The sequence below is a fragment of the Balaenoptera borealis genome (genome assembly GCF_965194805.1).
Source record: "Balaenoptera borealis genome assembly, chromosome: 17".
Lineage (NCBI taxonomy): Eukaryota > Metazoa > Chordata > Mammalia > Artiodactyla > Balaenopteridae > Balaenoptera > Balaenoptera borealis.
The window spans coordinates 1,299,570-1,309,063 of record NC_138876.1 but is presented as its reverse complement, the minus strand read 5'-3'; the positions used below and the strand labels follow the sequence as shown (position 1 = coordinate 1,309,063).

General features: G+C 60.4%; 1 protein-coding gene across 3 annotated transcripts; it reads right to left on the bottom strand.

Moving 5' to 3' along the window:
* Window positions 1–2,238: 2,238 nt before the first annotated feature.
* Window positions 2,239–5,924, bottom strand: LOC309614979 (lymphocyte antigen 6H). 3 transcript variants are annotated; one of them, XM_082363992.1, is made up of 4 exons: window positions 5,702–5,924; window positions 5,111–5,238; window positions 4,267–4,386; window positions 2,239–3,956 (listed from the first exon to the last, which is right to left on the bottom strand). In XM_082363992.1, exons 2-4 carry the CDS (start codon window positions 5,175–5,177, stop codon window positions 3,721–3,723), a joined length of 423 nt encoding a protein of 140 aa, XP_082220118.1. In that variant the 5' UTR covers window positions 5,178–5,238; window positions 5,702–5,924; the 3' UTR covers window positions 2,239–3,720. The 3 variants fall into 3 exon arrangements, with proteins under 3 accessions (XP_082220118.1, XP_082220117.1, XP_082220116.1); XM_082363991.1 differs by having other exon boundaries at window positions 5,750–5,924; XM_082363990.1 differs by lacking the exon at window positions 5,702–5,924 and adding an exon at window positions 5,402–5,669.
* Between the last annotated feature and the right edge of the window lie 3,570 nt (window positions 5,925–9,494).

Below are 9,494 nucleotides of genomic sequence, written 5' to 3'. Positions count from 1 at the left end.
TGGGTTCTAAAACTCATCGGTAAGAAAAAGCTGTGAGAAGTGGCAAGAGTCTTTTAAAAAGAAGAGCAGGGCTTCCCTGGTGGCGCAGTGGTTGAGAATCCACCTGCCATTGCAGGGGACACGAGTTCGATCCCTGGTCCCAGAGGATCCTACATACCGCAGAGCAACTAAGCTCGTGCGCCACAACTACTGAGTCTGTGTGCTGCAACTACTGAAGCCCGCGTGCCTAGAGCCCGTGCTCTGCAAGAAGAGATGCCACTGCAATGAGAAGCCTGTGCACCGCAATGAAGAGTAGCCCTCACTCGCCACAACTAGAGAAAGCCCGCGCCCGGCAACAAAGACCCAATGCAGCCATAAATAAATAAATAAATAAATAATTAAAAAAAAAATTTTTTAAATTGAACGAAAAGCAAGACGGGCTCTCACCTCATCAGCTGCTGAAACTTGGCTGGAGTCAAGCAGCTGGGTGGGGCCCAAAGCGGGGAGGGTGTCCCCAAGGGTGGCAGGCCTGAAACACATGCACATGTGTAGAAATGCCTCTTGTTATCAAGGTGGTGCTTAAGTCACCAGGGAAAGACGGGTTGTTTAACAAATGGCATTGAGAAAAACTGGCCACGTGTTTGGAAGAGGTCCCTGCCTTCTGCCACATAATGAACTCCAGGTGGACTGGATACCTGAATGTAGTGGCCAAATCTGTAACAATATTAGAAGAAAATACAGAGACTATTTTCCTCAGATAAGAGTGGAGGACGTTCTCCTAAGACCTGAAACCCAGAAACCATAAACGAACAATTAGATTTGACCACATGAAACTCGAGAACATGCATATGTACAGTGACACACCAAAAACAAAGATGCAAGGAAATATTTGCAAAACATACACCATGGGAAAGACTGTTTCCGTAACACACAAAGGGGTCTTGCAAATCATAAGGAAAGACAAACGCCACAATAGAAGGATGGGTTAAGGATGCCATTGGACAATCACAGAAGAAACACAAGTGGCTGACAAACACTTGGGACATCCAACCTCATTAATCACTTCTTAAGTAGCACTCTGAGTAAGATTCTACTGGCCAGACTGGCAAAAAGTCCTAAAGCTGAATAACACCCACTGGGAGTGATTTGGATGGAGCTGATGTGACTGCAACTTGACACGGCCTTTTTTTTTTTTTTTTTTTTTTAATTTATTTATTTATTTTTGGCTGCGTTGGGTCTTTGTTGCTGCACGGGCTTTCTCTAGTTGCGGTGAGCGGGGGCTACTCTTCATTGCAGTGCACAGGCTTTTTACTGCGGTGGCTTCTCTTGTTGTGGAGCACGGGCTCTAGAGCACAAGCTCAGTAGTTGTGGCTCACGGGTTTAGTTGCTCCGCGGCATGTGGGATCTTCCCAGACCAGGGCTCGAACCCGTGTCCCTTGCATTGGCAGGCAGATTCTTAACCACTGCACCACGGCCTTTTCTGAGCACCTATTTCGTTGTTAAGTCTATGTCCTCTCTGGCTCAGCTGCCCCTGTCTCAGAATCGATGTGACAAATAATTGCCTGACCCCAAAACGATATGAGGACTAGGACGGTCATGGCAGTACTGCTGACAAAAACCACTGAAGGGACCCCTGCGCCCACTGACAAGGGGAAGCTGAATGAGTCCTGGTCCAAAAGATACTCAGCAGCTGACACTGAAAGGTCCGTCTAGACGCCCTGACCCAGGAGAGTGTCCTTGATGAATGGTTCAGAAAAGGAGGCCGTGGCACCCTGGCCTATCAGCGCTATGTGTGTGCCCAGGTGCCGAGCACGTCACACGGACTGTGGGCTTCGATCCTTCTGCAACAGCTCGCGAAGGTCGGGGCACACACTCAGCTCTGGCTGCTTGGAAACGGGAGCTGAGGTGTCGAGGCCGGGTTATCTGGGCCATGCTGCCCTCCCCAGAAGCCCCTCAGTCCAATCCTAATCGTGTATCTTAAAAGACCTGGAGAACTTCACACCTTTTTGTGTTTTAAACACTTCCCTCAAATAACAAATTTAGCAAAGACTGACGTAAAAGTTGGTTTGAACCCCATGCCCCTGGGGTGGCCCGTCCACATCCTCCCAGCACCTCCAGGCCTCCCATTGCTCCAGATCTCCTGGCTCCCGGCCTCCTCCGCATCCCCAAGGTTCTCTGCACGGGTCTTCCAGGTCACCCGCCAGCAGCACCCGGTCCCCACAGTCCAAAAGCAGCAGACACACACTGTGGATAGCACGCTTTACTGAGGTTTGGGCGGGGTGGGGGGGTACAGCGCAGAGCAGCAGAGCAAACTTAAAACGGAGTGGGAGACGACCCTCCGACAAGTCCCTCGGCCATTTCCACCAGCAGGAAGTTGATACCAGCCTCCAGTGACCCCACTCTCCCCGCTGGTTCACTCGCCCAGGACCTCCAGACCCCTCTCCATCACTCCAGAAGAGGAGCCCGGGGAGGAATGCCAAGGCCGGCTCTGAGAGGAACTATCGTTCATTCCAGGGAGTCCAGGACCCAGGAGTGACCTCGGGCTGGGTCACCCACAGAGGGATGAAGAGGAACTGGCCAAGAAAGCCTGGAGTGGCCGCCGAGCGTCCCGTGGTGAGCCTAGGCCACAAGACGAGCCGCGGCCAGTGGGTGCGGAGGCTGGGCTGGACTCAGGGGTGCAGGGACTAACCGAGGGCCCACTGCTGGAGCAGGAAGGGCCAGGAAAAGCAGCAGCAGCCTCAGGTCCACCTCCTCCCACGGGAAGCACCCAGTCCATCTGTGCCATCCCATTCCCTGGTCAGGGGACTGGCCTTCAAGACCCTACCCACGGTGGCACCCAGCTCAGGGTGGAGGTGGGGGCGTGCTTGCTTCTGGGTCCGGGCCCTTGAGGTCTGTGCGTGAGCCTGAAGGGGCCCCGACAGCTCTCGGGGAGCTGATCACCACCCAGCGGGGAGAGAGCACTGCAGATCTACACACGGGCGTGTCTGTATGTCCCCGTGCACACGCACATGTGGGCCTGTGTGGACCCGCCTGCGCTGGGGCACAACGGTTCAGGGGCTGCTGTGATACGAACGTGTCAGTGGAGGCGTGTGGGGCACCTGTGGGCACGAGCACATGGTGACGTGAGAGCGTGGTGTGGGTGAGGTGTGTGCCCTCTGCGGGCGTAGGTGTGAGTCTGGGCACGGCCCCGTCCCTGGTGTGTGCACACACCGTCGCAAGGCCTCGCCCTCAGGCCCACCCTGTGACTTTGCTCATCTCAACTCTCACCGCCCCTCAGGCTGTTCCCAGACTTTACCAGGCCCACGGTCCCCTGGCAGCTCCACACCACAGCCCCCAGGGGACGAACGCTGCCCTCCCTGCCCCCGTCCCCTGCTCTTTCTCTGCCAGGAACCCCCGCCCCCAAAATCCCCACCCAGGCTCGGGCCCGGGTCTCTGGACTCAGAAGTGACTTTACCTCCCCGTAGAGGATGCCCTCACAGCCACGCTGTCAGGCGGGGCCTGGCGCAGCCTGGCTCCCCTCCGAGGCCCGGGGTCCCAGCCTCCTGCTGGACGCCCGATTCCTGGAGATGCGCTGCTGGCTGGGACTTGGAGCTGGTGTAGAGACAGGGAGGGGCGGGGGCCACAGGCTGTGGAGCAGGCCAAGGCGGCCCCCAGCTTCAGCCAGGCCCGGCTGGGGAGGGGTCAGCCACAGGCTCAGGTCTGGCGGGACGAGTTCGGAAGCTCTGCGGGAGGGAGGGGACCTCAGGGCCCAGCCCAGAGGAGGGTGGGCCCCAGGCTGAGCAGGAGCCCCGCAGCCAGGGCCCAGGAGCCGCGGCCCGCCAGCGCCACCCCATTGCACACATCCTTCTCACAGCAGTCCACATCTACTTTCAAGATCCCAGAGTTAATGAAGCCCATCAGATAGTCTGAGAAAAAGTGCCGCTTCACGAAGTCACAGGACGAGGCACACATCTTGTTCACAGAATGATCCTTCCTGCCTGGGGAACAGGGAGAGGAGCCTGGGACTCGAGCCCCACAGGGCCCTTTCTGCCTTGTGCCCAGGACCCAAGCCAGGGACCCTCCAGGTCATTTCAGGACCCCAGAACAACAGAACTGAGGCTTCAATCCACCCACGCTGTCCCCAGCTACATGAAAAGGGCCACAGAAGGGCCAGAGAGGGTCAGGCACCTGCTGACTGTCACACAGCAGGGCAGTGCCCTGCCCTCAGACCCGTGCTCTTGTCCGAGGCCAGAGGGACTCTGATGACACCGCCGACCCCTCCCCACCCCAGGCTGGAGCCTGACTTACTGCTACTGGGATCTGTGATCCGGACACTGGCACACACCGTGTCTGACGGCTGGCACTGCTTCGGGGTGCAATGACTGGAGTTGGTGGTCAGCGTGCAGTCCTGGCACCACAGGCCATGAGCTGGGCAGGCCACAGAGAGGAGGATGGCCGGAGGAACCAGGGTGCAAGCCAGCCCCCTGCCTCCTCCCCGCCTGCCTTGCTGCGTGTCCTAGGAGGACCATGCAGCTGTAGGAGGCCGGGCGCTCCTTGACCAGGAGTGACCAGGCCAAACTAGCACCCGGAGGACAGGCTGGGAGGACCTGTGTGCCTTTGGGCAGGGTGGGGTGAGGGTGCCACCACTGGGACTCCGGAAGCCCCCATGCACCCCCCCCCCAGGCCCCACACACATGCACAGTGCGTGCACACATAGCCACAAGTATCACACCTACGGTGCCCTCCCGCACCCCCTCACACACATCCCCCCAGAATCCAGTTGGTTCCAGTGGAGGAAGAACCAAACAGGACTTGATGGGAGGCCAGGTGGGGCTCTGAGAAGAGATGGAGCACCAGCAAGCCGGCACTAAGCCGGGAGCATCCGTGCAGGACCAGCCGCTGGACCACGGCCCGGGAGGAAAAGGACCCACGCCCTCAGGAGCCAGGAGAGACCCGTGTGGCTGGAGCTGGGGCAGCGCCAGCAGGGGCCACACAGGCGAGGGCTGGGCTGGGGTCGCAGGGTTCGGGAGGGGGTGTGGGTCTGCTGGGCATCGTCAGAGAATGGCCGCCCCACACCTGGTTCTCTCCGGAGCTGCCTCGTACAGGCTCTCAGGCGACCTGGCCTATCCCCGCCAGCCGCCCCCAGACTCACCGGGGGCAGAGCACAGCAGAGCGGCCAGCAGCACCAGGCCGAGGCCCTTCATGGCTGCAGGCAACATGCTCCAGGCGGGCCTCAGGAAGGCGCGGGGGCTGCAGGCTGGGGTCGTCTGGGGCACAGGCCTGGCAGGGAGAAGCCTCGATCAGGAGACCAAGCCCCGGCCCAGCTCGAAGGACCCTCCCCTTTTCTGGCATCCTAACGCCACCTCCTCCCCGGAATCCAGGGCCGGGGGTCGTCCGGGAGCTCCCAAAGCCCCACCCCCAGCCCATCCCCCAGAGCATCCACCATCGCCGCATCCCCTCCGGGGAAAATAGGTCTGCCCTCTCCGGCAGGGTGACAGCTCGAAAGGCCCGCACCCCGCGCTCCGCACCTGTGGGTGGGGGGGTGGGTCGGGAGGCGCGTCTTATCCCTGGGGAGCGATAGGTGCGTCCGGAGAGGAAAGGGCAGGACAAGATGCGAGTGGACAGTACCTGCCAATGGGGGGAAGGGCGAGCGCCTCGCCCCCACCCCACCCCGGGCGGGGGGGCCGGGAACCCGGCGCCTCGCCTCCTCCCCTCGTCTCCCCGTGCGAGCCTCAGCTCTCACCGCGGATCTAAGCGTGGAGCGCGGGCCTCAGGTCGGGGGCGCACTCACATCCCTGGGGTGTCGCGACTCCGGGGCTCCGGGCAGCGCGGGCGGCGCGGGGAGAGGTGCCCTTCGGTCTCCCTGTGGACGGGAACCCGGGTGCAGCCTTGTGTTTCGGGGAACGCAGCCGCAGACACGGACCCCGCGCGAGGGGCGGGGCGGAGCCGGGGCGAGGGCCGCGCGGGGGGCGGGGGAGGCTGGAGACTCTCGGACCGGGGCGTCTGGGGCTCAGGGCCAGCGCCGGGTCACCGTCCCGGGCCGTCCTGGGCACCCCCGGCCAGCCGGCGCCCCGCTCGCCGGCGCGCGCCCGCCCGCCCTCTCCGGCTCGGGCTCCCTCCGCCCGTTCCCGGGCGCTCCCTCCACCTCTACCTCCCCCTCCCCAGGCGTGGGCAGGATCCCTTCCCCCTCGGCTTGGCTGAGATCCCCTTGGAATTTCTCGGAAGAAGAACGTTTACTGCGAAAGGAAACGACACGGCACAAAGACGCAGAGAGGGAGGGAGGGAATACGGGTGGCAGGTGCTAGCACAGGGCACTGTTCACAGCCTTTGGGCCCTGCGCCCCCCAGCCCCATCACGGTCTCGATTGTTCAAGGCTATTCTCCTCCCCGGAGCACCCGTGACGACCCCACCAGCAGCCGCAGCCCCAGGGACTGCTGCCTTCAGCCACGCCCACACTCAAGAGGGCGAGTCCCGAATCCTGGTCTGGGCATTCAAGGCCCTCATCTGCCTGCTCTGGTCCAACAAATATTTATGCAGACAGCCCGGGACCACCCACTGGTGTGTGGCTTCAGGTATGCTGCATGCCCCGTGAGCCTCAGTTCCTTCGTCTGTAAAATGAGGGTGTTGCTAGTAACCACGTGAAAGTGTGTGAGGGCTACACGGGACCCATAGGGAGAGAGCTCACCGTGCACCGGGCCCAAGGCGCGTGCCAGCGAGAGGGAAGGCAAGCAGGGGACAGCTGGGCAACTTGACAGGGGCCACAGAGTGGGATGAGCGGTAAAGAGAGAGCCCTGGGGGTGTGGACAAACCCTCTCTGATGGAGCCCGTGAGCTTGGAGGAGGAGGGCTGGCAGGAGGGTGGTGGCGATGGCTCAGGCCGCAGTACAGAAAAGGGCTGGATTTTGTCCTAAAAGCTCTGGGGCCAGGCAAGCCTTGAGGCCGGGCAGAGTCCAGAGCCAGTCATCCTTGTCAGAACTGACACATGCATTTCAGAGTTAGCACACGGCCCTCCCCACGGGACTGGAGGCAGGGCAGATATCCTGGGTGCCCTGCCACAAGGCCAGCCTCTCTCCCTTTTGGTCAGCTGGATTCCGACTCCCTGTGCAGGTATAGGGTGGATGTGGGTGGCACTTGGGTGGCAGGGAGGGGGTCCCCGCTGATCACAGCCAACTTACTCCTGGACTAGGAATCTCTGCCAAAGTTCTGTCCAGATACTCGGAAGATCCCTGCCAGACCTAAGGCAGGGCAGCCCACCCCAGCATCTGGGACTGGTGGTGTGTGAGGCAGGCTCTCAGAGCCCCCAGTGACCCCCTGGTATTCTTGTCCTGGTGCATCCCTTTTTTTTTTTTTGCCACTCCGCACAGCTTGTGGGATCTTAGTTCCCCAACCAGGGATCAAACCTGGGGCCTCGGCAGTGAGAACGCAGAGTTTTAACCACCGGACCGCCAGGGAATTGTCCCCTCTCCTTGAGCATGGCTGGACTCACTTGTAGTGAAAACAGTGTGGCACAGGTGACAGGATGTCACTTCTGAGGTTGGATTATTAAGACCGTGGCTTCTGATGCGGGCTCTGCCTCTCGCTCTCTCAGATTGCTCACCCTGGGGGAAGCCGGCTGCCGTGTTCGAAGGCAGCCCTGTAAAGAGGGACCGAGGCCTGCGAACAACCACCCAAGGGAGCTTGGAAGTGGACCCACACACATACCCAGTTGGGCCCTCAGATGAGATCACAGCCCCAGCCGATAGCTTGACAACAACCTCGTGAGAGAATGTGAGCCCGAGGTCCCAGCACCTGGGTTCCTGACCCACAGACACTTCGAGAGCATGAACGGTGTTGTTTTAAGCCCCTAAGTTTGGGGGTAATTTGTTATGCAACAAAAGGTAGCAGGTGAGTAGGGGCTGGATTGGGCATGACAGGGGCAGAAGCCAGATGTCCAAAGAGTAATGTCCGAGGAGTCTGGGGCCAGCGCTGGGGAATGCAGTTCTGCGCCTGCTCCTCAGAGAGCAAAGACCCTGCTCTCCCCATGCTAGGCTTGGTTGCCAGGGGGACAGAGATCCCTAACCCGGTTTCTGAGCTACTCTGCCTTCCTCCCAATGCACGTGGGATGGTGTCACCCTATCAGGATTTTTGCAAACAAGAATAACAATCAGTCATGATTAGCAGAAGAAAGAGCAGAATGTGCCCATGTGTGGCCCTGGCCCTTTCAGTCTGGACAGCCCCCCGCATGGAGCTGGTGACCGCTGGCCTTGACCTCCCTCCTCCCAGCCTGACCTGGCCCAGATGCCCAGATGCTGGCAAGCGGCGCCAGGATCTCACCCTGCCCAGAGACCCTCTGACAAGTACCCACAGCCTGGGGTGACTATGTGGCCATGGCCCGTCTCATGCTCTCCTCAGGGTCGGGATGATTGGTGGCCAGCTGTCCCCACAGCAGAGCCGTTTCAGGTGGTCAGAACCACGGACAGCGTCAAAGGCTTGCGTTCTTCACCAGCTGCTGCGCACCTGGAGTTCCGAAGCGCACAGAAGCAGGGGACTGGCCTCTGGGTCAGGCCCTGGCAGGAGAGGGGCAAGGTTCGGGTCACACCTGAGCTGTGCTGCAGGGTTTTCTGCCTTGTATTTTGGCCGACGCCATCAGAAGCCCTCCAAGCCGTCCAAGATTGTGGGTGTGGCTGTGACCCGACCACCCTGCCTCACGGAGAGGACCAGCCAAGGGTTGACAGGGACATTCATTCACACAGCGAACACTTCCTGAAGCGCTGCTGAACTCGGGGAGAGAGAAAGTCTCTGGCCCCCCAGGACCCCTAGAATAATGGGGAGAAGCCAACAGGCTGAGCGCTGGGTGCTAAATGGTGGCCCCAGAAAAGGTGTCCACGTCCTAACCCCCAGCATCTGTGAAGGTGACCCTGTTTGGAGAAGGGGTCTTTGAGGGTGGGATTAAGTTAAGGATCTCGAGATGAGGCCATCCTGGATTTGGAAGGCAGGGCCCATCTCCAGTGTCTGGTGTCCTTATAAGATAGAGGACGGGGACAGACACAGAGAGAGGCCACGTGATGGAGGCAGAGACCGCAGGGATGAGGCCACAGCCAGGGACCCCTGAAGCCCCCAGAAGCTGGAAGGGGCAGGAAGGGCCCTCCCGTGGAACCTCTTGGTTGTTTTAAGCCCCAAGTTAGTGATTTGTTGCAGCAGCTGCAGGAAAGCAGTACAGAGTGTGATAGGCGCTGTGAGAGAGGAAGGTGCCCCTCCCCCAGCCCCGCCGGCCATCCTGAGCTCTGAGGCCCCGGGGACGGGGACACCGCCTGGGCTGGGCAGACAGCAGAGCGCTCCTCTCCCGCTCACACTCAGATCGTCCGGGAGGGGCAGGCAGCTGGCCCCCATCCCGGGATCCAACCAGACCGGTGCACGGAATGGTGAGCCCCTCGGCCTCATCCGCACACAAAAACACCCCAAGTCACAGGAAGCTAACCCCACATGGACACTCCTGGGTGTCCCTGCCCTGGGTGCCCCTTAGGGGGTCTGTTCTCATATATGCACTCAGGAGGTTTC